The 27423-nt window shown below is 34.5% G+C and overlaps 1 protein-coding gene across 2 annotated transcripts in view; it reads right to left on the reverse strand.

Moving 5' to 3' along the window:
* LOC114338379 (tyrosine-protein phosphatase non-receptor type 61F) overlaps positions 1-27423 on the reverse strand; it is a 111119-nt gene that overhangs the window by 10535 nt on the left and 73161 nt on the right. The window contains exons 5-7 of one of the 2 annotated variants that reach the window (XM_028288968.2): positions 26278-26493; positions 18126-18274; positions 15028-15144 (exon numbers count right to left, since the gene is read on the reverse strand). In XM_028288968.2, coding sequence (XP_028144769.1) covers positions 15028-15144; positions 18126-18274; positions 26278-26493 — 482 coding nt within the window. Of the gene's footprint in view, positions 1-2367; positions 15145-18125; positions 18275-26277; positions 26494-27423 lie in introns of those variants that run through there. The other variant, XM_028288967.2, reaches the window with a different exon arrangement.

The raw sequence follows: 27423 nt of genomic DNA on the forward strand, positions 1-27423 counted from the left end.
TATTTGATCTGAACGTTTAACAAGATATTCAGTTCAGTTATCTGAAAGTGTTGTACTAAAGAAAAAATTCAACACTTTTGATGCTCACTGGTGCTATACACGTCGTTGAAATTGTTATTTCTCATATTAAGAAGAGATAACTATACGGAGAGACTCATGACTGAGATTCCACTGAAAAGAAGTTGATGAGGTGTTGCCAGCTGCGATATTCTCCATTTATACAGTAAACGGCAATTATAGTCAAATTCCATGGCTAAAAATGAGTTAAGTTGTCAATGGAAAATAATTTAATTAAATGTCTAGTCGTTATTGATGCTGATATGTCTCATCGATAGTGTAACATACGATATGTCCATAGTTGATCCAGTTTCCTACTATTAAAAAACAGAATACAAGTAAAAAATAAAACAAAACAAAAATGCAGCAATATGTGATATACTCATCAATCTTCAAGAATAAAACTAGAAGGCCCCTTGTCAGAGGAAATAAGTACTCAGAAAGGTGTACGACAGGGATGTATTCTCTCGCCAATGCTCTCTAATTTATACTCTGAATATATATTTTTTAAAAAACTGAAAAAAATTGTATGTCAGGATTGATATCATTAACACATTGTCATTTGAATGTCCACATTTTCGGTGTCATTAAATAATTTAATAGAGGACAAATACTGTATTTAATTGGGAGTAAATTTATCAGTCTTTGACCTGTCTTCAATCCTACTACGAGTAATTTCATATATTTTGTCAAATTTAAATAAAAATTTACATATTGTTAGAATGTAAAATCTTGTTACTCATCCATGTCATAAGTATCATTTGTAACTATGCCCCAATTTATATTGGTGCAGACTTGGCAGGTTGATTCAAAGATTTGAGTTATGCTAAGAAGGACCAATGCACCAAAATGCACCAAAACAACCCGCTGCAATATTAAACTCCTCAATAATCCGCAACACTAGAAAGGTTTCAAAACTATATCCAAACTGCAAATATAATTATTACAAATCTAACAACTAGTGAACAGTGAGAAATGTGGAAGAACAATATTAAAGACACTGCAAATAATATTCTAGGAGAAGAGAAAAGTCCCAGATACAAAATTCCTTATTAAAATAATAATAAATAATTATTTAAATCTGAAACTTTTCTTATTGGAACCCCTTTCTGGTAACATCCGTAATCTCTGACAATTTATAAGACAAGAGACGACGAATAAAGAAAGCGAAAAGGACTACAATATACAGTCACGTTCCACTTTCATTCATCTAGGAAAAACGGTCCGAAAGAAAGTTCCTAATTCTCAAAATCTGAATAAAGATAAATGTGAAAATGAAAGACTTGTTTCCTTGTGAGAATGTTTCCTTTTCAATATTCTAGGATTGAAAGACCACCACTACGCAGTGACTAGTTCGATGCTGAGTGTGAGGACATTGTCCGACGAAAAGATGTTGCATATAAACTTATGCAATAAAGAAAAACTCGGGAAAAGCAACATAGTTTAAATATTTTAGAAGAGTACTATAAGAGAACAAAATAGCGAGCTTTTGAAAATGGAATATTAGAACTTGAGATGTTAAAAAGACAAAACCAGACCAGAAAATTCTATAAATATCTGAATCAAGACTGAGAATATGAAAATATATAAAAACTGGAAAGGACATACTCAATACAAAAGAAGATGTATGAGATAGGCGAGTGGAACATTATAAAGAGCTACTTTCCACCGAAGTTGAAGATGAAAATCCACCACCTGCAGGAGCAAGAAACACTAAATAATTAGAACCACCTTCAATTTAAGATGTACGGGACCCAAAAAAAGATAAAATAAAAAACACCAGGAAGTGACGGTATACCTGCAGAACTTATTAAATGTAGACGCGATAGTCTTAGTAAACACATATAAAATAATAGTAACAGCTTGGAATGAGGAAAAAATCGCGGAAGAAAGGTTTACTGGAATTGTTTGTCCGTTACACAAAAAGGATGATTAATTGGAATGCAGAAACTATAGAGGTATAACCCTTCTTAACACAGTATACAAAGTACTGTCAAGCCTATATGATCACCCAAGTGAGTATAAGGCTTTACAAAAAAGAATCACGGCTCAAATCAAACAGCAATAATCTAGCAATGATCGGATGCTGCACTACAGCACTTACATTATAAACTGATTTATATGTTACCCCGAATTGTAAGCAATGATATTTTTGTCTGTATTGGAGGAACCAGTTCACATTTAACCATACTCAATTATTGCAGTTGACACTGGTCTAGGCAGTTGGTAGAAGACTCCATTCCATTTAGCATGAAGCATATTGCATTCTATTTGTAAACAATCCTCTATAATTAAAAATGATACTGAAAACATGCTTTACTTATGTATTTAACCAAAAATAAATATTAAAAACATTTAATCCACATAAATAACATGAAATTACTGATATGTTTCTTTTTCTTTAATAATAGTCTGATAGGTAACATTGCATTTGTGCTAATGATTTCATCTCACTTCATTTTTCTCTGCAATGGATAAAATATGACTGATATACGATATCTGAATTGTGGTGCAGTTAATAATGGAGAAACCCACAACAAGACCGAAAAATAATTCAAAAGTCATTTCAATACAATCCAAAATTTGAACAAAAATGGAAAAAGGGTATCAAGATAAACAAAATCATATAAACTATGAGAAGTGAAGATCAAAACCTAGTGTTTATATAGATTTGACCTAACAGCTCTTTTTATAACCATAAAACACTTGAAACATTAGAAATCGTCACGATTTTATTTGTAAAAAGATTTAAAAGGCAAAACCATAAATAGAATATACAGGGTGTTTGGTAGGTCGATGGAAATTTTTTAAGGGATAATAGGGGACGCCATGTGCAACATTTTTTGCTAAAATGTATCGCTCAAACTGTTAAGGTTTCCGAGCCTAGCATAGCAGGTAGATTGTTTTTTGTTTGTTATGCGTTCGGAGAATGACGATAGCTGATGGAAATTGTATGCGAAGAGTCAGTGTTGTAGGTTTACACTTTTATTCCATTCGTAAAACAGGGAGGTAGTACGCCTAGATAATTTTTAAACGTGAAATAGACGGTTGTCGAATATTGACAAATTTAACTTTATTTCGGAAACCTTAACAGTTTGAGCGATACATTATTAGCAAAAAATGTTGCAAATGGCGTCCCCTATTATCCCTTAAAAAATTTCCATCGACCTACCAAACACCCTGTATATCTTGAAATGCACTATAGCAGGGGTTCTCAATCTGTGGTACATGTACTACTGGTGGTACATTTCATTATTTGAGGTGGTACACAAAACGCAAAACAGCCAAAATAAACACCACTATTATAGTTAATTAGATCACCTATAGTATTTTTACTACAAAAGCGATATTACGTAGGTCAAAATTTTTGACGTAAGAGAACTGTCAAAACATTAGAATGTGACTTTTCATTATTGCCATGTTTATAATAAACATGGCAATAATGAAAAGTCACATTCTAATGTTTTGACAGTTTTCTTACGTCAAAAATTTTGACCTACGTAATATCGCTTTTGTAGTAAAAATACTATAGCTAGATAGGTATTTCAATTAGGTGGTACCAAAAATAATAAAAAGTATTTGGTGGTACATGATTCAAAAAGATTGAGAACCGCTGCACTATAGCTATGTAGTTACCAACTAGTCACACAAACATTATAGTCTGGTAGGTAGTCTCAAATTTTTACGGTGATTTTGGCACGGATTCTATGAAATTATTTAATGGTTAGTACTTGTTTGATAACGAAAATGTCAGCTGACGTGACTCCGGGTCTTTTAGGCAAGAAAACATAATATGAAAGTAGATGGAAAAAACCCTAGAACTTTTATGTCAAATATTTATCTTCATGCCTCACATCCATATGGTTTAATAGCTAGGATACCTGGTTTAGACTCAGGAGGCTCGGGTTTTATTCTCGACGTCGGAAATACTTTTTATTTTTAAAATTGTCTTTTGATTTGAAAAATAATAGTCATCATCATTCTCTTTGCATTATCCCTATGCGGGGTCGGCTTCCCTAATTGCATTTCTCCACACAATTCTATCTTGGGTCATATCAATGTCAATCCCCTTTTCCAACATGTCCTGCCTTATCGTCTCCCCCCAGGTCTTCTTTGGTCTTCCTCTCCTACTCCTTCCAGGAATCTGCACTTCAGCTATTCTTCGTATTGGGTGATTAACGTCTCGACGTTGAACATGACCAAACCATCTTAACCTATGCTCTCTCATTTTGGCATCAATTGGTGCAACACCTAGACTTCCCCTAATATACTCATTTCTAATTTTATCCTTCTTTGTCACTCCACTCATCCATCTAAGCATTCTCATTTCCGCCACATGCATCCGTTGTTCCTCTTTCTTTTTCACTGCTTAACATTCAGTTCCGTACATCATAGCCGGTCTTATGGCTGTTTTATAGAATTTTCCCTTCAGCTTCAATGGAATTTTTCTGTCACACAACACACCACTCGCTTCTTTCCACCTCATCCATCCTAGGTACTTAAAACTATTGCTTTTCACAATCTTTTCACCATCCAAAGATACCATAAATGATAGATGATTTGAAAAATAATAGTTTTTATAAAAGTGTAATTATTTTTATGATTAATTTTCCTGGTGTTTTTTCATTTTATGTCCCAGTTTTGGGCCAGCTGACACATCATTTGTTAATAAGCTTTGGAACTACTGCCGATATAAAAAACAGCCATGCCAAAATGCTCCGGTCAAATTAGACGCTATATCCCAGACTATTAATGTTGTGTAGCATAGGGAGCATTTATTTAAGTCCTGACAAAACATTTATAATCAGGACAATAATGGCAGCTGGTTAAATAGAGAAAAATATTAATTAACCCATAATAGAGAAGTGTAGATGTCTAGAGAGCAGTAGGTTAGACAGTAGATGAGAGCAATAGATTAATATGAATATAAAGACAGATAAAGGATAATAGAGTCAAGTAACTAATATAAGTTTTCCCTATTTTACCATATCTTAATGGTGTCTCGCTATTATAAAAGTATCATTCAAATTTTGGATAGGATTACAAATAAATTTCGGACCATATTTTTGTTCCGTATTTGTTCACTATTACCTGAACCACTGGTGAAGCACCTGGTGTTAACTAGTAAACTAGTTGATCGGAATAAAGTATTTTCGCTTGTAATGAAGTGAGATGATACGGCATTATCATTGTTAACGCTATCTCCCGGACTATAACAAAAACAATTAATAGATAAAGTTGCCAGTGCTACCAAAAACATTTTGTGATCACCTGTTACATTATAGAATATACAAAATAAATCTTGCACAATACTGCCAAGATATAAAAGGAGTCATAGCACTCGTTCAGTCTATTTTTTTGTTTATTTTATTTAAAAGTATTTGTTTTTGCCCTCTTTAAGGGATTCGACAGTTGAAAGAAAGGTTTATTGTGTAAATAAACACCTCATGGGACGTTTCTTTATTTTTTTGTATACACGATAAAGGACACCAGCACACATCTTATAGAAAATTGAATGTCACTCAAATACAACAAAATTTATATGAATAGATTCGTCTCGAAATTGCAATCATTTCATATTACTGCGCCAACTCTGAATTTTGGTTAATAAGGGCGTAAATTGTAATTAAAGTTTATGGAAATCACATTGCATGTGAGGTTGACCCTTATTTAGCGGTGCGTCACTGGAAGAGCATTGTCATTTATCATCTATAAGATAAGAGATCTTAATACCTGCAGAAAGATTTATGAAATGTCTTTCCACAAAATCTCTTTGCTCTCTTTATCTTAGGTACATACCCATTTGATTTTAGATTTATTTATATCAATTCACGCCGTTATGAATCAAAATTCAGAGTTGGCGCAATGATATGAAATTATTGTAATTTAGAGACCAATCTATTCACGTAATTTATGGTATGTATTTGAGTTACATTACATTTTTCACAAGATGTGTGTGGTGTCATTTTTGATAATTCAGATAGAAAAAAGTGGCATGCTAAAAATGGCAATTTTTTATACTTAAACATGATTTTAAGATCATTGAAGCGGCTACCGTGTTTAATCATGTATATTTTTAAAAGTACAGTCCGTTAGTAAGAAGACATAAGCCACAACGACAATAAGAAGAAAACACGGTGTCATCAATAACATTAAAAATATACAATGCCGAACATAAAAATTAGGGTCAACCCGTAATTTGAATTTTTTGAGAAATTATTATTCTTTTTTTTTCTGGCTGAAAGACTTCGGTCGATGGCCTTTTGGTACACAGTATCAATAAAGTATAATTCTCCCTCACATTATTAGCCCAATAAATGACCGTTTTGGAGTGTAATTTCCAGGGGCAACTCCGAATTGCATGAAAATTTGGATTTAGGTTCTACTTACCCTGCACTTCAAAGTTGAATTTGTGCCGTTGGTTGCTTTTACTTGGGGGGTGACATTTACCCCTTCCCAGGGGGTGAAAAACGCGCGTTTAAAATAAGGCCGGGAATGGATAAATTGACTTATTTTAAGCACCTTTTGTTCTATAAAGTTTTTTACGTAAGTCAATACTTTTCGAGTTATTCGCGATTTAAAATGTTGATTTTTCGACAAAAAAACTACGTTTTCAGACCGTTTTTCCCAAATAACTCAAAAAGTAAATATTTTACCGAAAAAAAAATAATTTTAGCAAAAGTGTAGCATATAAAAAAAACGAAAAAAATGGTGTACCAGTAAAGTCTACAAATTGAGTAGAAGCAAAGTTGTAGCTCATGAAAAATACGTTCTTATTCGTATAATTCCAAATCGAATAATTCAACGCGAAATCACCGAAGAAAGAAGCGTTTTTCGGGAAAACCTTATTAATATTTTTAAAGTATCGAAAAAAAGCTTATTATTTGTTTTTTACAAAAGTTTTTGGTAAAAAAAAATCGTGAAAACCTCCCTCTATTTAGCACCCTAAATGAAATTAATCGTTTGGCTTTACCATCTATTTTAACTGTATGTGTATTGTTTATATGATCTGTAAGTTTGATTGGTTTGAAATGCTTATTTTTAAAAACATTTGGTTTTATAGTAAAAAAACATTTTCTAAAAATTTCATTTTTTCAAAATAACTTAAAAAGTATTAGTGATAATGAAAATCTTAAAGAGTAAAAATATGTAGGTTTTGCTATTATAAATATGCTAGTTTCATTTTGTTTCTCCGTAAGACAAAAATTGGTTAAGAGATGGCTGTTCAAAATTTGCATACACTCGTGATTAGTGACCCATTCAAGCTTTCTCAATTATAACCCTTTCAAAAATAAACACTTTAAACCGGTGAGACTGACAGATCATATAAAAAATAGATAGGTAAGTAAATTGTTTGTAAAGCGGTAGCGATTAATTTCATTTGGGGAGCTAAACACGGCTAAATTTTCATGATTTTTTACAAAAAAAAAAGAGGGCCAACTTTATTTTGAGCGTAACTCGTTTATTTTTAATGCTAAAACTTTTGTTAACAATTAAAACAAAGCTTTTTATAAACACTTTAAAAAAGTTTCAATGGGGTTTTCCTGAAAAGTGCGTAATTTTTCGGTGATTTCACTTTGAAATATTCGATTTGGAATTAGATGAATAAGAACGTATTTTTCATGAGCTACAACTTTGTTTTTATTTGATTGATAGACTTTACTGATACACCATTTTTTTGGGTTTTTTATAAGCTACACTTTTGTTAAGGATATTTTTTTCGATACAATATTTACTATTTGAGTTATTTGCGATAAATGAAGATGAGAAAAGAGAAAGGAATACTAATATAATAGTAAGGGAAAAAGTAATAGAACATGTATCTACTTTTGAATATCTGGGAAATATAATAACAGATGATGGGAAAACGGACTTGGCAATAAGTAATAAACTGAAGAAGGCAACTAGCGTGTATTACTCTTTAAATAATACAATTTTTGGAAAGTCAGAAATAAGCAACAAAACTAAACTCAGAGTATATAACAGCATAGTAAATCCGATAATGACATATGGGGCGGAAACATGGATTGTCCAAAAGAAACATGAATCAATGATAAACGCGACGGAGATGAAATACATGAGAAAAATAGCCGGAGTTACGAAGTTTGACAGATTCAGAAATGAAGATATAAGAAGAGAGTTGGAACAAGAACCGATAATTAGGAAGATCGAAAACAAACAATTAAGCTGGTTTGGACACATACAACGAATGGAGCAAAATAGACTTACAAAGAAGGTACATGAAGCCAAAATGGGAAACAAAAGAAAAAAGGGAAGGCCGAGGAAGACATGGATGGACCAGATCCAAGATATAGGTGAAAGGAGACACATCAGTATGAGGGATATGAAGAAACTGGCCACCAATAGAAGCAATTGGAAGAAGTGGATAAAAGGCGGAACCCGACATCCGACGCCCTGAAGGGCACTAAGGATTATGAGAAAGAAAGAAAGAAGAGTTATTTGCGAAAAACCGTCTGAAAACGTAGTTTTTTTTGACCAAAAATCAACATTTTCAATGGCAAATAACTCGAAAAGTATTGACTTACGTAAAAAACTCTATAGAACAAAAGTTGCTTAAAATCAGTCAATTATCCATTTCCGGTCTTATTTTGAACGTATGTTTTTTCACCCCCGAGAAAAAGCAACCAACGGCACAATTTCAACTTTGAAGTGGAGGGTAAGTAGAACCTAAATCTAAATTTTCATGCAATTCGGAGTTGCCCCTGAAAATTACACGGTATCGCCGAATTTCCCGTTCATTTACTGGGCTATATTCTTTTTTAAAGTATTTTCGGTTGTAATATAGTTTACTAATGGATTACTTGAAAACAATTGTTGCTGTTTCGATAAGCGTTACTATACTAGTCGCGAAGTTGATCGAAGTTCAGCGAGCACGAGAGTGTTGACAGGTACTTCATGCGACTTCGCTTCGCCTCGGGCTACTTCCATTCTGTATCGGTTTTGCGACCGGGTAAAAAGACTAGAAGTTACTTTCTCCCGGCGCGAACGTGTTTCTGGAATTTGAACAAGTGTGTAGAGATGCACTCGGACAACTATCCCTGGTACTGCGTCGAAGAGCTTCGCGAGAGTGTAGAGCTCGCTTTAGTGTAGTGTTCTCACTGTCAGGTTATCGTAATGAGCATAAGTTCTGCTGTGGGAGCACGCCAAATAGAATTCTATTTTAGTGACGTCACGTTGCCTAGCAACCGTCGGTTCTCCCATTATGAAATTCTATTTTGTGACGTCAGCAAAATAGAATTCTATTTGGCGTGCTCTGGGCCCTGTTGTGGCGGCGTTAGAAGATGGCCACGGCCAACGCGAAACTGCGAGAAACGTTGTTGTAAGTCTCTCGAGAGTGCAACGAGACCTAATTCAGGTGGAGTCAGTATTACAACAGCTAGAGATGACAGCTTTGTCACAGGGAAACTGCCCTTCGTTTTTCGAAATCATCTGCAAGAAGTGAGAAATGTAAACGTCAGTGAATGGACAGTTACGACACGACATGCTGCTGGTTTATCTTCTCGAACTAGGGTAACTGGACAGTCGCTTTCTCGTGAACACTGAACTGTTAGATTGCATTTTGCACGAGAACACTTGGCTTGGACAATACAGGATTGGACTCGTGTATTGCTTTCTAATAAATCTAGATTCTGTCTTACGGAAAATAGTTACAAAAGAATAATAATTTCTAAAATATATTCAATTTACAGGATGATACTAATTTCATGCCTCGGCAGTATAACACAATTTAATAATATTGACAACTGACCACGAGCTAGCAGTAGCAATATGGGGAGAAGCATAACCTGCAAAATGGTGGAAGCTAACCTCCTGCGAGAAACGTCAGGTTCTCTAAGGAAATACAAAACAGACTCTACTTTCGCTAGTACACAGAGCTTGTGAAATATTCTAACACCTCTATCCACTGGAGACGGTTATTAAACCAAGGATGTCTCGTACGTATCAGGACAATTGTACTAAAATTAGTTGATATCTTTAGTGTAAAATTAGCTTCTGATGTACCTACTTCTCATTACTAACGGATTTTTGTGTTCATAACGGTTTGCATAAAATTTGTAAATATACTACTGAAATTACCTGTACCTACTAACGATATCTCCATTTAAACTAAATCTACCCGTTTTAATAAAGATAAATGTAATGCTAATAATATTTTCTAAAAATGTCGAACTTAAAACCTAAAAGCCTAGACTTGTCATAGATCTTGTCATTTCAAAATACCCATCACCACACGTGGTATTCGCTCCGTGCGTGACCATGGTGGGGATACACGAAACTGTCAGCGTCCGTAGCGGCGAAATATGACAATTTTGGCGAATTTTTGTAATGTCAGTGTCATTATATTCGTTGAAATTGAAAAAAGCAATTACATGATTTAAAATATATGTCTATATTAAACATTTACGGTGATTCTGATTAGTAGTTACGACAATACATTATTAGTATGAACTACTTAACCCATTCGCTGCAGATCGAAGAGGATGGACTCGGATAGGCGCTATTTTGTTGAACAACACCTAACTGAAATAACTTTATCACTCGCTGGCGCATGAACGGCACCTGACTGAAGTAACCACATCACGCGCTGGCGCGTGATCGGCAGCGAATGGATTTATTCGCAACATTAAATTCCGACAGAGGGCGCTCAAAATTTCAAAGATGGACGATAACTCTAGGAAAACGAATTAATTTTGTCATTTGACCTCACAGTTCTAAAACGTTAAATTAAAATCATTTACACGAGTGTCTTGCCAAAGTAACCACTAAGTTTTGCCACTAAGACATCTTATAGGTTAAAGACGACTCAAAATTATGTTTCATCTGTATGCATTCATTAAAATTTGATGTTAACTACTGATTTGTTTTTACCTACTTTTCATAAAAATATCTGGCCCCCCGATAATCACACAGCGTTTTAAAAATTATTAATATATCTTAGAATTTCTAATTTTGTTTTTAATTTAGTTAATAGGTACACTACAATTTATTTTACACCAACATATAACAATTTTTAATTAAATAAAAACTGGAAACTATGTAGGTGAATTTATTTTATAATAATTGTGTTCTGTAAATTATGAGGTGGTCGGAATATTTTGCATAACAATGTACATTCTATGTACAGAATAAATACTACATTTTATTTATTTATTTACTTTTGCAGTCGCTTAAACATTAAAAATACTACGTTTAATACAAACGTTAAATTAACAAAATGTGTGATTTGGCATTGGTTAGTTTCCGTCATTACGTAGAGTATAATAGGAATGAATACTGAGGAACACTGCAATAGTTTTTTTAAGTCGAAATCATTGTTAATTACAACATAAACTGACCGCAAATATGTACACAAATTAATGACAAAGTTAATGTTTTCCTAGAGTTAATGCTTTTCAAATTCGCCACCAGGCGTCGTCCACTTTGCGGTTCCTCGCCAATAGGTAAAATATTAATGCCGGTACCCGGAAACATCACAAGTAAAACCATTTTTTTAAAAGTATATTACTGTCGGTTTTTTGTTAGAAAAATAGTAAACACTTGCTTTAAGCCCGGGCGAAATCGTACAAATTAAGAAACCTCAAAGAAAAAGATAGCAAATACCAACACCAAAACAGGAAAAGCCAACAGAAGCCAACAACATCGATGCATTAGACAAAACTACAAATCACTCCAAATTATGGATCACACATTGTCACGTTTATTTTAGTTCAAAATTCAACTTCAAACAAAGTTTCATAAAGCGTTTCCGTTAAAAGGTTGAATAAGAAACACATTGCGTTACAATTGCATTGTAATTAAATTAGTTTTACTCACTGTGGCACTTAAAGCGATTTCATTTAATCAACTGAAAAAAATATAACCAAATTTAAGAATACACAAAAGAAAATTAAACAGAATGAAACAATACAATTGCTCATTAAATGGAAAAGTTGAATGAATGAATATTCAAAATAAAAATGACAACGCATGCAATGATATTCCAAAATGAGCAACCCCGACGATTTGTTCAATCTATCCAATCACCAATGACAATCATTCACCTAATGAGTATCAAAATTAATAAAAAATAAATGTAGAAAACGCATACAAGACAGCAAATAAATGAAGAAAACATGAAAATTAGGATGAACATATTTGGAACCAACAATAATTGTTGGACTATATGCAATGAATGAATAAGGGAAAAAGAAAATTTTTGAACTCACGAAAGGACGTATCAGATAAGGCAAAGGAACCAGATTTTTAATTTAAAGTTAATTTCAAGAAATCAAATTAACAGTTTTTAGCTAAAGCACCTCAAAAATACTGAAAATACCATTTTAATATTTTCTACTTAAAAATTTTGGGCAGATAAAATTAAATTAGGAAAATTTTGTTTCCAAGGACGACAAAAAAGTTTGTCTAATTACTTCTTCTTTACGTGCCATCTCCGCGACAGATGTTGGCAATCATCACGGCTATTCTGATCTTAGATGCTGCTGATCTTGATTGCTCTGAATAGTTCGGTTGATGTGCATCCGTACTATTCCCTCAAGTTACACAACCATGAGATTCTTCTTCCTACACTTCTCTTGCCCTGGATTTTCCCGTGTATAATTAATTGAAGTATGTTGTATCTCTTATTACGCATAACATGCACCAGGTATTGCAGCTTTCGTGTCTTGATGGTTTCCAATGGTTGATGGTCTTTTGTTGACTCTTCTCATGACTTCGTTGTTTGCTACATGCTCGGTCCATGATATCTTCAGGATACTTCTATACACCCACAGTTCAAATGTTTCCAACTTTTTGTGTCTAATTACACAAAACAATTATTTTGAAAATGTCTTCTAACATGCAGCACCAACGTAGACAATGTGCTTAATTCCAATTATTATTATTCATGAAAGTAAACTGTCACAAGTTTGTTAATTTTTTGAAAGCGCCTTTTCAATTTAAGTTGATATTTAGAACTGATCTTCAACCTTGATTGTTAGAAACGAAGCTAAAGCATTGAAACTATTCTTCACAATCGTGATATCTGGTAAGTGACAGTTAGTAAAATCCACAAATAGTAACGGACAACTCATAACGCCCTCAATTCGTAACGGCGACAGTTCGTAACACCGACATTCGTAACTACCACAATTCGTAACGTCAAAATTGAATTACTCTGTTTATTTTTGTTAACATGGAAACTAATTTTTATTACAGTTGCAATTGAAATTACGTTTATCAATTTAACGAACCAGCATCAGGATAAACATTTTTAACACATTTCATATTTCGTGGAGAACTATATTTCCAAAATTTATACCTTAAAACAAATAAAATCTACCCGTGACAGTAGTTTTACTAATTTAATGTGATAATTCAGGATGAAAAACTAAAAAAAATATTCTTTAGTTGTTATAAACATATTTAAAAAAAGTACTACGACTTTTAGTAAAGGAAAGTATCCAAAATATGTTCATTCTATACATTGAGTAATGCTAAATTTACTAAAAGAAATTAAATGTTGGCGTTACGAGTTATACCGTTACGAGGAGTTATAGATACTAACTGTCGATGTTACGAAATTGTGGGGTTACGAATTGTCGCGTTACGAGATGTCATGGAACCCTTCACAATATACACACATTTCCTCCGTACGAGACGATATCATAATTTTCTTAAAAAATGTACAAGACATACTCCACACACTACTATATGAAAACAAAATAAGTTAACACTAAAATATATTACTTTCAAATATAGCTATCCTAAATGTTTTAAAAAATAAATATTTATATAGTCGTCTAAATATATAGAAGATTTATGTCTTTTTTTAGAGGAACTTAATGAAAAATTAATTTAAGGCACAACAGGCTACTAGCATGTAACTGCTAAGTAGTAAAAGTCTCAAATGTCTACTGTTTATAGCGGCTAAAACAGTGTTTGCATTGTCGAAATGTATTAAAAAACTATTTTTTGTGAAACACTACTTGATTACCTTAACCTAAAGGAATGATATCTCAAAAGTTATTTTAATTTTTCGAAAAACCCCCATTTTGAAGAATTACTAGCTACTATTTTTTAACTGAAATATCTGCGGGAAGTCTCGTGGGTATCGGAATTTTTACTGCGTCATGGTTGTTTATTAACATTTAAGCAAAAAAGCGACCTTAAAACCCGAAATGGTTGCACGGTCAGACCTGGTAACAGGTAGAAATGATCGATATTCGAAGGCGCTGTTGCCAAATCTACGGAATGAAACTAAATTTGGTTCTTTCTAGTATTAATTGAAAATTTATTATCGTAAATTTATTTCAAATATCGTATAATAACTACAAGACATGTGAATAGAAGATTAGAAGTTATACTCAAATCAAATTACAGTACAAATATAAATTCGGAGCGGAGGAATATTCCCGAATATTTATAAACATTTTTTAATTTAGAAAATCTTACTTTAAAGAAGAAGTTTTTTAAGAAAGTCATCTGTTGAAAATTTTCGTCTAAAATCATACACAATATTGAAAACAATAAAAAAGTCGCTTTTTTTGCTTAAGTGTTAATAAAAAAACCATGACGCAATAAATGAGATGGCACGCCTTTTCTATTGACCTGCCTAAGATATTCCAGTTCAAAAAAAGCGCCCAGTAATTTTTTCATTTTCAAGTGTTTTTCGGCTTCGTTTCCTGGGGGTAAAAATTAAACCGAAATGCTGCCCCGAAAATAATCGTCAAGCCGAACTCTGGGATTTTGCCTAAAAGAGGGCAAAAAACAAAAAGAAAAAATAAAAAATACTTTGAACAAAAAAACAAATGCGATAACCCCAATTTTTCTAAACTTAACAAAGTAAATCAGCTGGTAAATAATAAATACAAAAAGTGCGGATACTTTGTTCAATCTTTGAAATAAAAGTAAGCAATGAGGCCCCCGCCTAACAGCAGGGAGCCTCCTATAACTAAAGGTAAGTATAAAGACCTCTTCAATTGTGTCCACTGTTCGTTGACTTGTTGGCGACGTTTCATATCTCTCACTTGGGCTTCCAGCTTTTCTTTCCTTTCTTGTCGATTTCGTTGTCTCAATTCCGATTGTGAACTGAAAAGAAGAGCAATTATTAATATTAACGAAAAAAAAAACATCCTACAGTGTAGCATATTAACTTTTCTTAACTTTATAATTTTGACGATACCTCTGTACACATCTGCGCTAGTCCTTGAGTTTAATGGGTCAAAAATGGTATACTTACACCCGATAACTATTTCTTTCAACTATATAGACAGCTTTTATTACCTAGTCACAGACTACTTTCAAATCTCCCTTTTAGAATTAAAAAAACATAAATAAAATTCTCATCTTTTCGTCGAGATGACTGGTGACGTTAATTTAAGTTTTTTGTAGTGATATACCCACGCATTGGTATCAGTGATAAAGAACGATCTTCTTGTTAAAGGGTTTTTTAGCACACCTAATCGTCGGACCTGCATTATATTCTTCAATTTCCGCAGTACTGTCACTACTGTTCCTACAATTTAGTATTTCGTGTTTTCTTTGTATCAAACTATTAGCTAATTGTTATCTACCTTTTATCCATCTGTTATTTCTCTATTAGTCATATCAATATCCCCCCTAATAACGTTCCCAACTCTGAGCAACGAGGCTTTCATATCTTCTTGATATACGATCAGATTTTTACCACCTTTAGCCACCCCTTGGTCCACATAAGGATAGTTAAGGTCCTATTCTCCTTTTCTTGCCTTAATAACTTTTCTGCCTTCTGATTTTTATAGCACTTTACTTTTTGGTGTCTGGATCCGACTACAGTTTTTCTGCCAAGTATGGGACTACGACTACACCCTTTGTATTTGCAAGTCATGCCATAAATCATCGATGGTGCACTGTGATGGGCAATGTCTGCATACTCTCAGGTGTTCTACGTTCTGTATTTCCCCACATTCACAAAGTGCGTCGTTATCTGTCTTGATGCCCCATTTAATGAGATTCTGTTTTACAGGGGCAACACCTGTGCGTTTGCGGTTGAGTGTTCGCCAGGTTCTCCAGCCCAGGGTCATTCCATTAGGTCGTTCTGGATGTAGGGGGAACAGTTCGGGTGGTTCGACGCTGACATTTCTCATAAACCTTTTCCTTGATTTAAGCCGGCTGGTTCCTGGCGGTTCGTCAAACCCGTATAATTGGTGCCTTTCATCGAAAGTTTGCCTGAACTTCTCCACATATTGTGAGGCGCATCTACGGTCGCCTGGTGATGCGAATCCAGCTACCCGGTACAATAGGTGTAGAGGGGCAGGCTTCATACAACCGGTAGTTATTCTACATGTTTCATTTAACGCCGTGGTGATTTTAAGACCTAGGGGTTTGCACCCCACTTGCTTCCTACAAGTTTCCGGAGAAGGTTGTTTCTAGTAGAAACCTTCTGTCTTGTGCTCTGACACTAAAATTTATATGTTAGTGTCCGGTCTACAATCACTCCAAGATATTTGGGCCTATCGGTATGTTCCAAGTGTTGTTCCTCCCAAGAAACATTCAGTTTTACATGCGCCAGATGGTTGTTGAGATGAAATGCACATACTTGGGTTTTAGTAGTCTTTATAACAGAAATAACCGAAACCAACTCCTCTGTAAACGAAGTTCTGTCAATCTTAGTTTTGTTGGTGGTGGCATAGTGCCATGGAGTGGTATTTCTTGGAAAGACTTATATTCGCAAACATCCCAGGCAACCAAGTGACGTCAATAACGTCGAGGAAACGTCAGCTTTTGGTTGAATATATACACGTGTTTGAACATTACATCGTATAAACTTCTTTTGTAATGACGTCACAAAAATGGGAGGAGCTTAACGGGTTAATGCTTATAATGTTCAGGGTTACCAGGTCTACTGATTTTTCAGTGGACCTACTAATTTTAACTCCAATTAGTGACCTACTGAAATCTATCAACATGGCCGTTATTATAACAGGTAAATTTCTATGAAACGGGTTTTAAAAATACCAGGCCGTAAATACCAGGTCATAATTATTATGACCTGGTATTATTGGATTATTTAAATAAGGAAATCTTCATATAATTGGTTTTGAGAATTTTGAAACTGGCCGTTAGTACAGGTGGCCGATTTTGGCAGGTGACCGATAACGCAAATTTTACTGTATTTACATGGGCTAAAAAGAATCTACTGATTTCTACCTGATTTTTGAAAGCAAAACTACTGAAAAAGTAAAAACTGACCTGGCAACGTGGCAACCCTGATAATGTTGTATATTGACGTTTATAAGTTTAAATTGTCATAAGAAATTTTTAATTTATTGTTTACGTGCTTTGTGTGGTAAAAAAGGACTTTTAATTTAGATATTTAGTTGAAGAAACGTGTTAATTAAGAGATTTTTATTCGTTTTTCTCAAGTGAGTTGTGAGTTAGTTTAATGAAATAGTTCATGTGATAGTTCTTCTTGAAAACGGTTTGAGATTATGTGTTTTGTTTTGGTGAATATTTTCTGTTAATGAACTAATAATGTGTTATTGAGTTTAATTAAATTAAATTGTTAATAAATTATTTACTAGTTTATACGTTGTTTCAGTTTTGACATAGTAAGTAAGCCTATAAGCTAAATTTAAAACAGTTAAATGAAAAATTGCAATACCAACAATACCCATACAAACAATTATTATTGTGTATTTTTAAAACCATAAAATGAAAAATAATCTAAAAAAACGACATAAAAACTACGTTTTTTATATCACCTATTTAAAACGTGATAAAATGACGTCAGTTATGGTGGGACATATTCACGTGACTTTCGACGTTGAAAAAACGTGACAAACTGACGTGGTTTGGTGATAATTATGACGTGTTTTCAACGTTTTTTAAACGTTATTTGGTTGCCTGGGATATAGCCTATATCAGATTTAAATCCGATTGAAATCCGCATTTATATGACATTTTAAAACACCGCATTCGGAAAAGAAATAATATTCCTATGACACTGGAGAGCACAAAAATTTCCCTACGCATGATAATTTCAAAATATGCAATATTTTTATCAATGAGTTTATAAAAAAAATACTAACTTGTCTTTAGAGTTCGTTAGATCAGATTGATCTGATACAGGACTTTCTGATCTCACATCTTCATCATCATCTTCTTCCTCGAGCTCATCTTCCTCGCTAAGTTCTTCATCAGCTGGTACTACTGGCAATGGACCACTGGGAATATAAGCCTGTAATATTGATACAAAAATAAATATTTTTACATTCATTTTTCATTACATTTTTACATTCATTACATTTTTACATTTACATTCATGTAAAATATATCAAATCAACAAGTAAGAGTATTTTGCAAAACTTATGGCCAAATAATAATAATGGTACTACTAGAATACTATGGTCTGTTTTTAAACCAAGGGGAATTATTCAACTTTACCGCGCCGTAATAATCGTTTGTCATTGATCCAACGTCAGGCAAGTTTACTCCACTGTTCTGAAATTTTGACACTAATGACATTTATGAAATTTTGACACTTTGTGAAACAAATTATTCAAAGACTCTAAAATTGGGTTTACAATCTGGAATTTGGGTGTGAACCATTGCAAATTTTGAAAATGTGTAAGTTCATATAATTTGTAAAAATAAGACGACTACACTTCATTAGTCACTATAGTCATCATTTGGTTAAGGTATGTGTCAAATGTCAATTAGAGACGGCCAACTTGTCGTATCCTCCAATTTTGCTGATGAGCGTTCTCCTAGATAATAAAAAAGCACACGTTGATGTTAGATATAAAAGTATCTTCATAGTGATCGAGCTGTTGAATGGGTTGCATATGCATAACAATTAGTAAATAATCAAGCTACATAATTAAGTTAAAAAATGGTGAAACTTTTTGATTGAATTATCGAAACTAGACAGATGGCAACAAAATGTGCTAAAAGTGTGCCTAACAGGAATATAAGGAACAATTTGGAAGAAGCAGGAAACCACTGTACGCCAAAATTTGTACAGCATGGGTTTCAAATGTCGCATGCCTGTTAAGAAACCAAAACTAACACCACAAATGCTCAAAAGACGCTTAAGTTAAGCCAATTTGCATAAAAAACGGACTATTGATGATTGCAAAAAAGTAAGTTAATATCAATCATTTTGTTTTCGTACATTATAATTTTTATTTACATTTGCAGGTTTGCTCTAGTGATTTATTTTTTTTTATTTAGCGTATGGCTTAAGTATATCACAGAATATATTTAGATTTATGCATTATACAATGCATCACAAACAGATGTCCAATTTTTTTATATATTCGATTGACCCTTCGGTTGCCATTACAAAGTCTATAGGGTCGCCTGTGTATACTCTGCGTGGGCAGTCCTGAACAATGTGACTGATCGTCTGTCTTGCAGCGCCGCAGTCACAAGAAGGCGAGGGGAGTTTACCCCATCTGTGGAGGGAGTCGGCGCATCTTCCACAGTTTGTTCGAATTCGATTAAGGGCTGCCCAAATCTTACGGGGACGTTCAAATTCGCCAGGTTTCCCTATGATGTCCGGTAGACTATGGTAATGCGGATCTGTCCTACTTTCCCAATCTTCTCTCCATCGGGTATTTAAGTCAAAGTTGGATTGCTGCAGCGCTTGAGCAGATTGTAGAGGGGGTAACCTGGATCGGAGACGGTTTCCAAGAATATCGGGGATGTCGTTGTGGACTAGAAGCTGGCGACTGTCCATTATTTTGTTATATTCTTTAACCAATGCATGTTCGCGGCGTAGGTTGGGTGGTGCTATATTACTAAGGGTAGGTAGCCACATTGTAGGGGTGGGCTTAATTGTGCCTGTTATCATACGCATAGTACGGTTTAGTTGGGTGTCGACCAGGTGGGTATGCCTGCTATTTAGCCACACTGGAGCACAGTATTCTGCCACCGGATATATCAGGCCAAGAGCAGAGGATCTTAATGTTGATGCTGTGGACCCCCATGTAGTGCCGCAGAGTTTCTGTATTATATTGTTGCGTGTTTTCAATTTTGCTGCTGTTTTCGTCAGGTGTTCTCTGAATCTGAGCGTTCTGTCTAGAGTAACCCCAAGGTATTTCGGGTATTTATTGTGTTTTAACAGCTTGTTATTAAAATACACTCGCAATTCTCTGTTTGCCAACTTGTTGTTTAGATGAAAAGCTGATACTTCAGTTTTTGTAGTACTTGGCTGTAGTCTCCATTTCTTAAGGTATTCGCTGAGGATGGATAAGTCATTCGTGAGAGTGATTTCTGTAGTTTCTAAAGATTGGTGGCTTGTTGCAAGGGTCCAGTCGTCAGCATATCCAAACTTCCGAGATTCGGTTTCAGGCATGTCAGCAATATAGAGGCTGAAAAGTAAAGGGGCAAGGACAGAACCCTGTGGAAGACCATTGTTAAGTTTCATCTGTCTACTCGTCTCCTTTCCCATTATAACCTGGAAGGCTCTGTTGGTCAGCATGTTGTCAATGAGGTTAATTATCTTTCTGCAGGGGATAATGCGGGCCAGTTTATATATTAATCCCTGTCTCCAAACAGTATCATATGCTGCTGTTAGATCTATAAATACTGTTGCTGTCTTTTGTTTCTTTTGAAAACTAGCTTCTATAAAAGTTGTTAATGACAGCACTTGGTCCGTACAGCTTCGATGAGGGCGGAAGCCAGCTTGTTCAATGGGGACATTTTCTAGTATCCTGTGACTAATTCTGTTGAGGAGAAGCTTTTCTAATAGTTTATATACCATGCTGAGTAGAGCTATGGGGCGGTAGTTTTCTGGCTTATCGTTTGATTTGCCCGGTTTCGGAATTGCAATTATCTTTGTTCGCTTAAGTGAGAAAGGAATGTTACCTGACTGAAGTATATCATTAAAGAACATTGCAAGCCACTGTTTCGTGTATGCACCACTGTGTATCAAGAACTCTGGATGGATACCATCAAAGCCAGGTGCTTTACCTGATTTCATTTCTTTCAGCGCATGTGTGATTTCAGAAATAAGTATTCTTGCTGAATATTCGGAGTTCGTTCTGTTCATTTGTTTTAATGCCCTTAAGTCTCTTTTCACGTTGGTAGTATGTGTTCGATCTCGTGGAGCTCTGGATAGAGATACTATATGGGAGGCAACCTTGTTAGGAGACATTTTAGACTCTCTGGATTCCAGCTGGTTAGCTCCTCCAATTTTCCGCAACAAGGACCATGCCTGCCGGCTTGATTTTTTGAAGTCAAGGTTTTCGACAGTCTTTATCCATTTTTGGCGTCTAGCTGTATCGATGTTGTGTAAAAGCTCATCGGCTATTTCTCGGTCACCACTTTCGAGAAACTTCGTGTATAAGTCTTCACATGTTTCAGTCCATCCAGGCACATATTCTTTGCGATACCCCCTAGGGATGGTTTTCTTGGCAGTGCTTATTACTGCGCCCACAAACCTCTCATAATGTTTGCTGGTTGGAGGGACCCAGCTCAAGGTCCAGTCTAGTTGTTCAGAGAACTTCTTCCAGTTTGCTTTTCTAAGATTCCACCTGGGTCGAGGATATGATCTAATTATTGGAATTGATATTCCGATGGTGATAAGCACCGGACGATGTTGAGTATGTGGGAAGTCTGCAAGGACACTTCTCGCAGTTGTTAGTGGTCTGTCATTGGTATCTTTTGAGACAAAACATAGGTCTGGGTTATATTCTTTTCTCCATGCAGCTGATTTAAATGTTCCTCTGTCTTTGGCATCAAAAACTAGGTATGTGTTTTGCTCTTCGGACCATTCTACTAGTGCCTCCCCATTTTCATCATTCGTGGTGTACTTCCACATTTCGTGGTGGCTGTTGAAGTCGCCGATGTATATAGTAGGATGTGGATGAGTCTTTAGCACTTCTGGGTTCCATGTAGTGGCTGGAGGTTTGTATATGTTAACTACGGTAATATCTCCAATCTTGGTGACTACTTCATGTATATTATTTTCATTGGAAGCAGAAAGTAGGAAACCATTTTCTATATTGCAGCGAATGTAGGTTGCGACGCCGTAATGTTTATCATAGGTGGCTCCCAGTAAATCGTAGCCAGGTATCTTTCCCCTTAAATCAAGCTGGACTTTGTCTTCAGTATGGGTCTCTTGTATGGCAACCAGGTCAATGTCGTTATCGTGTAGGATTTTTTGCAACACTTGGCATTTTGCCTGGCTTATGCCCTCGATGCTCTAGTGATAAAGCAACATTTTTAATTATGAGGTTATTTCATTCCAGTTTTTTGATAGGGCAAGAAAATCCTCTATTACTATGGCACGACAACTCACCTGGCATGCCTGACAAGATTGTCGATTTATCAGTAATAAATTGAGGGAAATACAGAAAGATATTTTAAAGATATAGATACAAACGTCTGGTCGACTCTTCGTCTCTGGTCGTTGAACTGTAAATAAACTGGAGGTCTTTTAAATACGGATCTGCCGGAGAATCCTCAAAATAGGCAAAGAACGAGAAATTTTCAACACAGTGACAGTTAGAAAAACATCATACCTAGACCACATACTGAGAAACAATAAGTACCAATATGCTCAACTAATAGTAAAAGGGGAGATCGAGGGAAAGAGGGGACTAGGACGGAAAAGACTATCGTGGCTAAGAAACATCCGACAATGGACAGGGCTAAATTTTGAACAGCTAATAAGAACAGCTGTCCTTCTTATACAGTGACGAGCGCGCTAATAACCGACAAAATAGCTCAAAAGATGGAAAATGTATTAAGTTGTGAGATAAAAAGAAATGAAACTACTGGAGGTGGGATTTTATCGGTATTAACTTATAATTTACTTTACCATTATGGATAGTTTCCACCTTTATACCTTTAAACGTCAGCTAGTTAACTTCGGTCATAATTCTAATTCTACGTATGATGTTCCTTCAAACTAAGTTTTATCAGGTTATGTATGCCTTCTTCTTCTTCGATTTATTAGCCTCTACCTGCATGGGTTTTTTGGCCAGCTCACCCCAGCCAAATTAAACTGTTATTGTAAAAGCCGGAGATACAGGATGCAGCCAGAAAGCAGTTTATTAACGAAAAGTCTTAGATTTAAAATATTGTTTATTATATTTTTAATTCAATTATTCTAATTGTTTAAAAAGTAGTAAACTTTGTATCTAGGGCTTTTCGTTGTTTTCCTCGCATTGCGAGAGATGTCGCTGGATTGCGTCTCAAAAGGTGTAATCATTGCATCGCGATGGTTTCCCTTAAATAGGCAGGATTGTTGATATTTCTTTCAGACTTGTGACTACACAGCTTCACTGAGGATGCATGGGATGCTGAAATAGGCTATATGGAGATGGTGGTCCAACTCTGAACCAAATAAAAACAAAAACTGCCTTTATCTTTATCTTAAACTGTTTTTATTTACATTTGCTTTATTGTCTTCAATTGATTTTTACTTTATGCGAAATAAAAAAAAATGTTATTGTCATGTTAACGTCATACGTAGTTATGAGGAAATCAAAATACCTATTGGAAATGAATGGACAAAATAATAAATAATTTGAACAATATGTCAAAAATTACATACGACTAGATAATTCAAATCTAGGTAAAATAACAATACAATCTTTTGTAAACATTCTGTAATCATCTGGGTTCTTCACTTCAACTAACCGAGGCCACATTACGCAATCTTGTAATGATCGGCAGTTGTCCCTGAGCTAGAAAGGTTTGTGCCTTTGTTGCATTTGTCCCATGACAATTCAAAATTGCCAATTAACTAAAGAACGAGAAGAAAAAGTAGAAGCAGATTGTGTAATGGTCGGCAGTTGTCCCTGTACTAGAATAGTTTTTACCTTTGTTGTATTTGTCCGATATCAACTCTAAATTGTAGGTGAATAAGGGATTTTTCCTTTATTCCAAGACGATGGACTAGCCAAATACCCATGCAGGTAGAGACCAATAAACAAAAAAAAGAGAAGAAGACATACATAACTTATTAAAACTAGGTTTGAAAGAACGTCATACGTAGAACTATGAACGAAGTTAACTAGCTGACGTTTAAAGGTATAAAAGTGGAAACTATCCATAATGGTAATGTAAATTATAAGTTAATACCCATAAAATCCCACCTCCAGTAGTTGCAATTCTTTTTATCTCACAATTTAATACATTTTCCATCTTTTGAGCTATTTTGGCGGTTATTAGCGCGCTCATCACTGTATAAGAAGGACAAATAAGGAAGTTTATAATATTTACAAAGAACCACAAATAGATAGCGTAATATAAAATCAAGAAGGTTGCCGTGGCTGGGCCATATAGAAAGAATGAACGATGACAGAGTGGTCAAGAAAATAGCATGGAGAGTACCAGATTATAAAAGAAAGAGAGGAAGACAACGAAACGACGGAGAGAGGCGGTAGTAGAAGACCTAAAAGAAAAGGGAATAACAGACTGGAAGAAGTTGACAAATAACAGAAAGCTATGGAAAAGAACAACAAAGCTCTAAACCTAAAAGGCCTGTAAAAAAGCTACATATACAGGGTGTTAGTAAATAAGTATGACAAACTTCAAGGGGTACTTGTACATGAAAAACTAATGAAAGTTTACTCTATAAACACATGTCCGAAAATGCTTCTTTTCCTAGATACGGTGTGTTAAAATTTTGCTTACAAACTGACGATTTATTTATTGCTCTAAAACCAATTGAGATATGCAAATAAAATTTGGTGAGTTTTAAGACGTAGTTATTGCGCATTTTTTGACATACAATTAAGAATGTTGTATTCACTATTGGCGCGCGAACGGGCAATGGACTGAAATTTTTTAAAGAAAAAAATAGTACACCACTGAGATATTTCAAATTAGAAATGCTTAAAGTTTGTCATACTTATTTACTAATACTCTGTACATACTCAGCCCTATTCTGTAACTTTTAACAAATCGAATAGAAATGACCAAGTCGAATCGTAATTACCCGAAATCGGAATGTTCGATATCTATCGCGTCATTTTTGTGTTTGGATTGGTATTCTTTAACTTATATCGTAATCAGTTTAAATTGAAATCTCTGACTTCTATTTCATGCGTTTCTGAGGTGGTGGCAACCCCGCATTAACCAGCGAAATTAGTGTTCTGTGACCTGTTAGTTCTGGATCTAAATTTGAAATATGACACCGTTGCCATTTCCTCAATGTTTTCATACTTTCTTCATACTATCCTCAAGTTTTGAAAAGTAAACAAAATATTTGTGTAAATACTGGATGCAAAAAGCTCAAAAGAGGATAAATGGTTTTAAATTAAAGTTAATTAAAATTGATATAAAAAAAAGATATAACTGATAAATAAAAAAGATAAGTGAAGATAAGAAGTATAAATGCTTTTAAATCAAAGATATTTAAATTGATGTTATTAATTCATTATTATTAATAAATTATTTAAAATCGATATTACTAATAATATGCAATCTTTAAGATTCGATTTCAGCTGAAATAACTGCTAAACAACTTTTCCAAAATGGCATCTTTTCTATAATTTGTTCAGACTATGAGCGTTGACTGATAAATATACAAGTATACTGGTATAATATTTATCAATTAACGCATAAGAAGTCTATCGTATGCTATTCTTGTGCATTATACCATTGATTGAAATTGTACAAGAAATAAGCGAACAAAATATGGCAACACTGTGAATGGGAAACATTCAGATGCCAAATAGCAAATAAATAAGGTTAGGTCCAATTCATACTCGTAGATGTCTAAATGAAATATATAATTCTCTAAACCAATAACACCACAGACTAAAAATTAAGCAGCTAAAAAAAGGTACAAATACTATAAATAATTATAAATAAGTAGTAATCAATTATTTTTATATATAAAATATAAACGCCAAAACAAAACAAAATGCGCATGCGTCAACTACAATTCCGATAATCGAAATCTCGTCTCGACAGGGTAAATGCTGTCGAAGCGATTTCTATTCACATTACGATTGTAGAGATTCCGAAGTAGTTATGGAATACGGATTTGGACTATTTCTATTCGACTTGACCACTTCTATTCGATTTTCCTGACTTCTATCATCGAAATGAGTTACAGAATAGGCATGAATAACAGCAGAAGACAGACAAGAATTTGCAATTGTAGTAGCCGACCTCAATTGTGGAGAGGACACTTTAAGAAGAAGAAAGAGATAGAGCAAAGAATGGAAAAAAATGTTACAGTCAAAAACATAGAATTTTAATAGTTAATAAAATTACCTCGTCTTCGCCATTTTGTTTGCTATCGTAATTCCATCCGTTTTCTTCTGATATACTTTTCGGGATAAGTGGAAGAGGTCTGTCGAGAGGTGTTCCATTGGGTTTGTTAAGGCTGTCCAATCGAGGAGGAGGTAGTGGTGGTGGTTCGTCTTCTGACTCTGAATTTTCTTCAGACACATTAGGGGATATGTTGTTCGTTATTACTATATGGTTTTCCTAAAATATAATAAAACATTAATTTAGCTGCAAATATATCAATATTCATTACCTGGTATGGAAGTGGATTAGGATGGTATTTTGGAATGGGAATGGGACAAAAGTTACTTCTTTTCACTTGTCTATAAACAGACAAATAAAAATTAAAAATTAGAAATTAAATCTGTGGTTGGAGGTAAGACAGGTAAACAAACATGTTCTTCGATCTCATTTTTCCTCGTTATAACCAAATAAGCCTCGTTATATATAGGTGTTACAGTTCAATAGGAATATCATGGGACGCCTCATGTACCTCTTTATAAGCGAAACCTCGTAATAACCGGGTTCGTTATACAGATATATTTTTTTTTTTTTTAATAAAAAACCGTTTATAACTTTGTTATAAATAATATTTCGATTATAATTGAGGTTTAGTTTTAAGCTGATAGTTTATTCTTTAATTTGAATAAGTATAAAGTTATTTTAATCAAAATGCAGCCGCGTTATCAACGGTTTTAATTACAGTCCAAGTAATGAAGCTTAAAATAGGACAAAACCTCGCAATTTTTACAGAATGGATCGATTTGCTTGAAAATTGAATTAGTAGGTCTGGATCCCGCGTACCAAAAAAAGTTGATTAATAGCAAGCTGAAAATTTGTTAATAGCTTAACGGTGTCTAGTCGGACAAACTTTGATGTACGGGAACACTGGAAGTTTTAATTGTGGAACAGGTTAAAAATTTGGAACGTCAGACTTTCCATGTATTTTGTCGGACAGAAATTCCAATTGATTTGTTACCATTTCATTAAACACTCATGCAAAAATCAGACTGGTATTTATGACCAACTGGGCATTTTAATAAGTCCAACACGAAGAACATATCAAAGGACAGGAATTATATTGGTGATCAATAGCAGTCTGATTTTTGCATGAAAGTTTAATGAAATGGT

The sequence above is a fragment of the Diabrotica virgifera genome, chromosome 8 (assembly GCF_917563875.1).
Source record: "Diabrotica virgifera virgifera chromosome 8, PGI_DIABVI_V3a".
NCBI lineage: Eukaryota > Metazoa > Arthropoda > Insecta > Coleoptera > Chrysomelidae > Diabrotica > Diabrotica virgifera.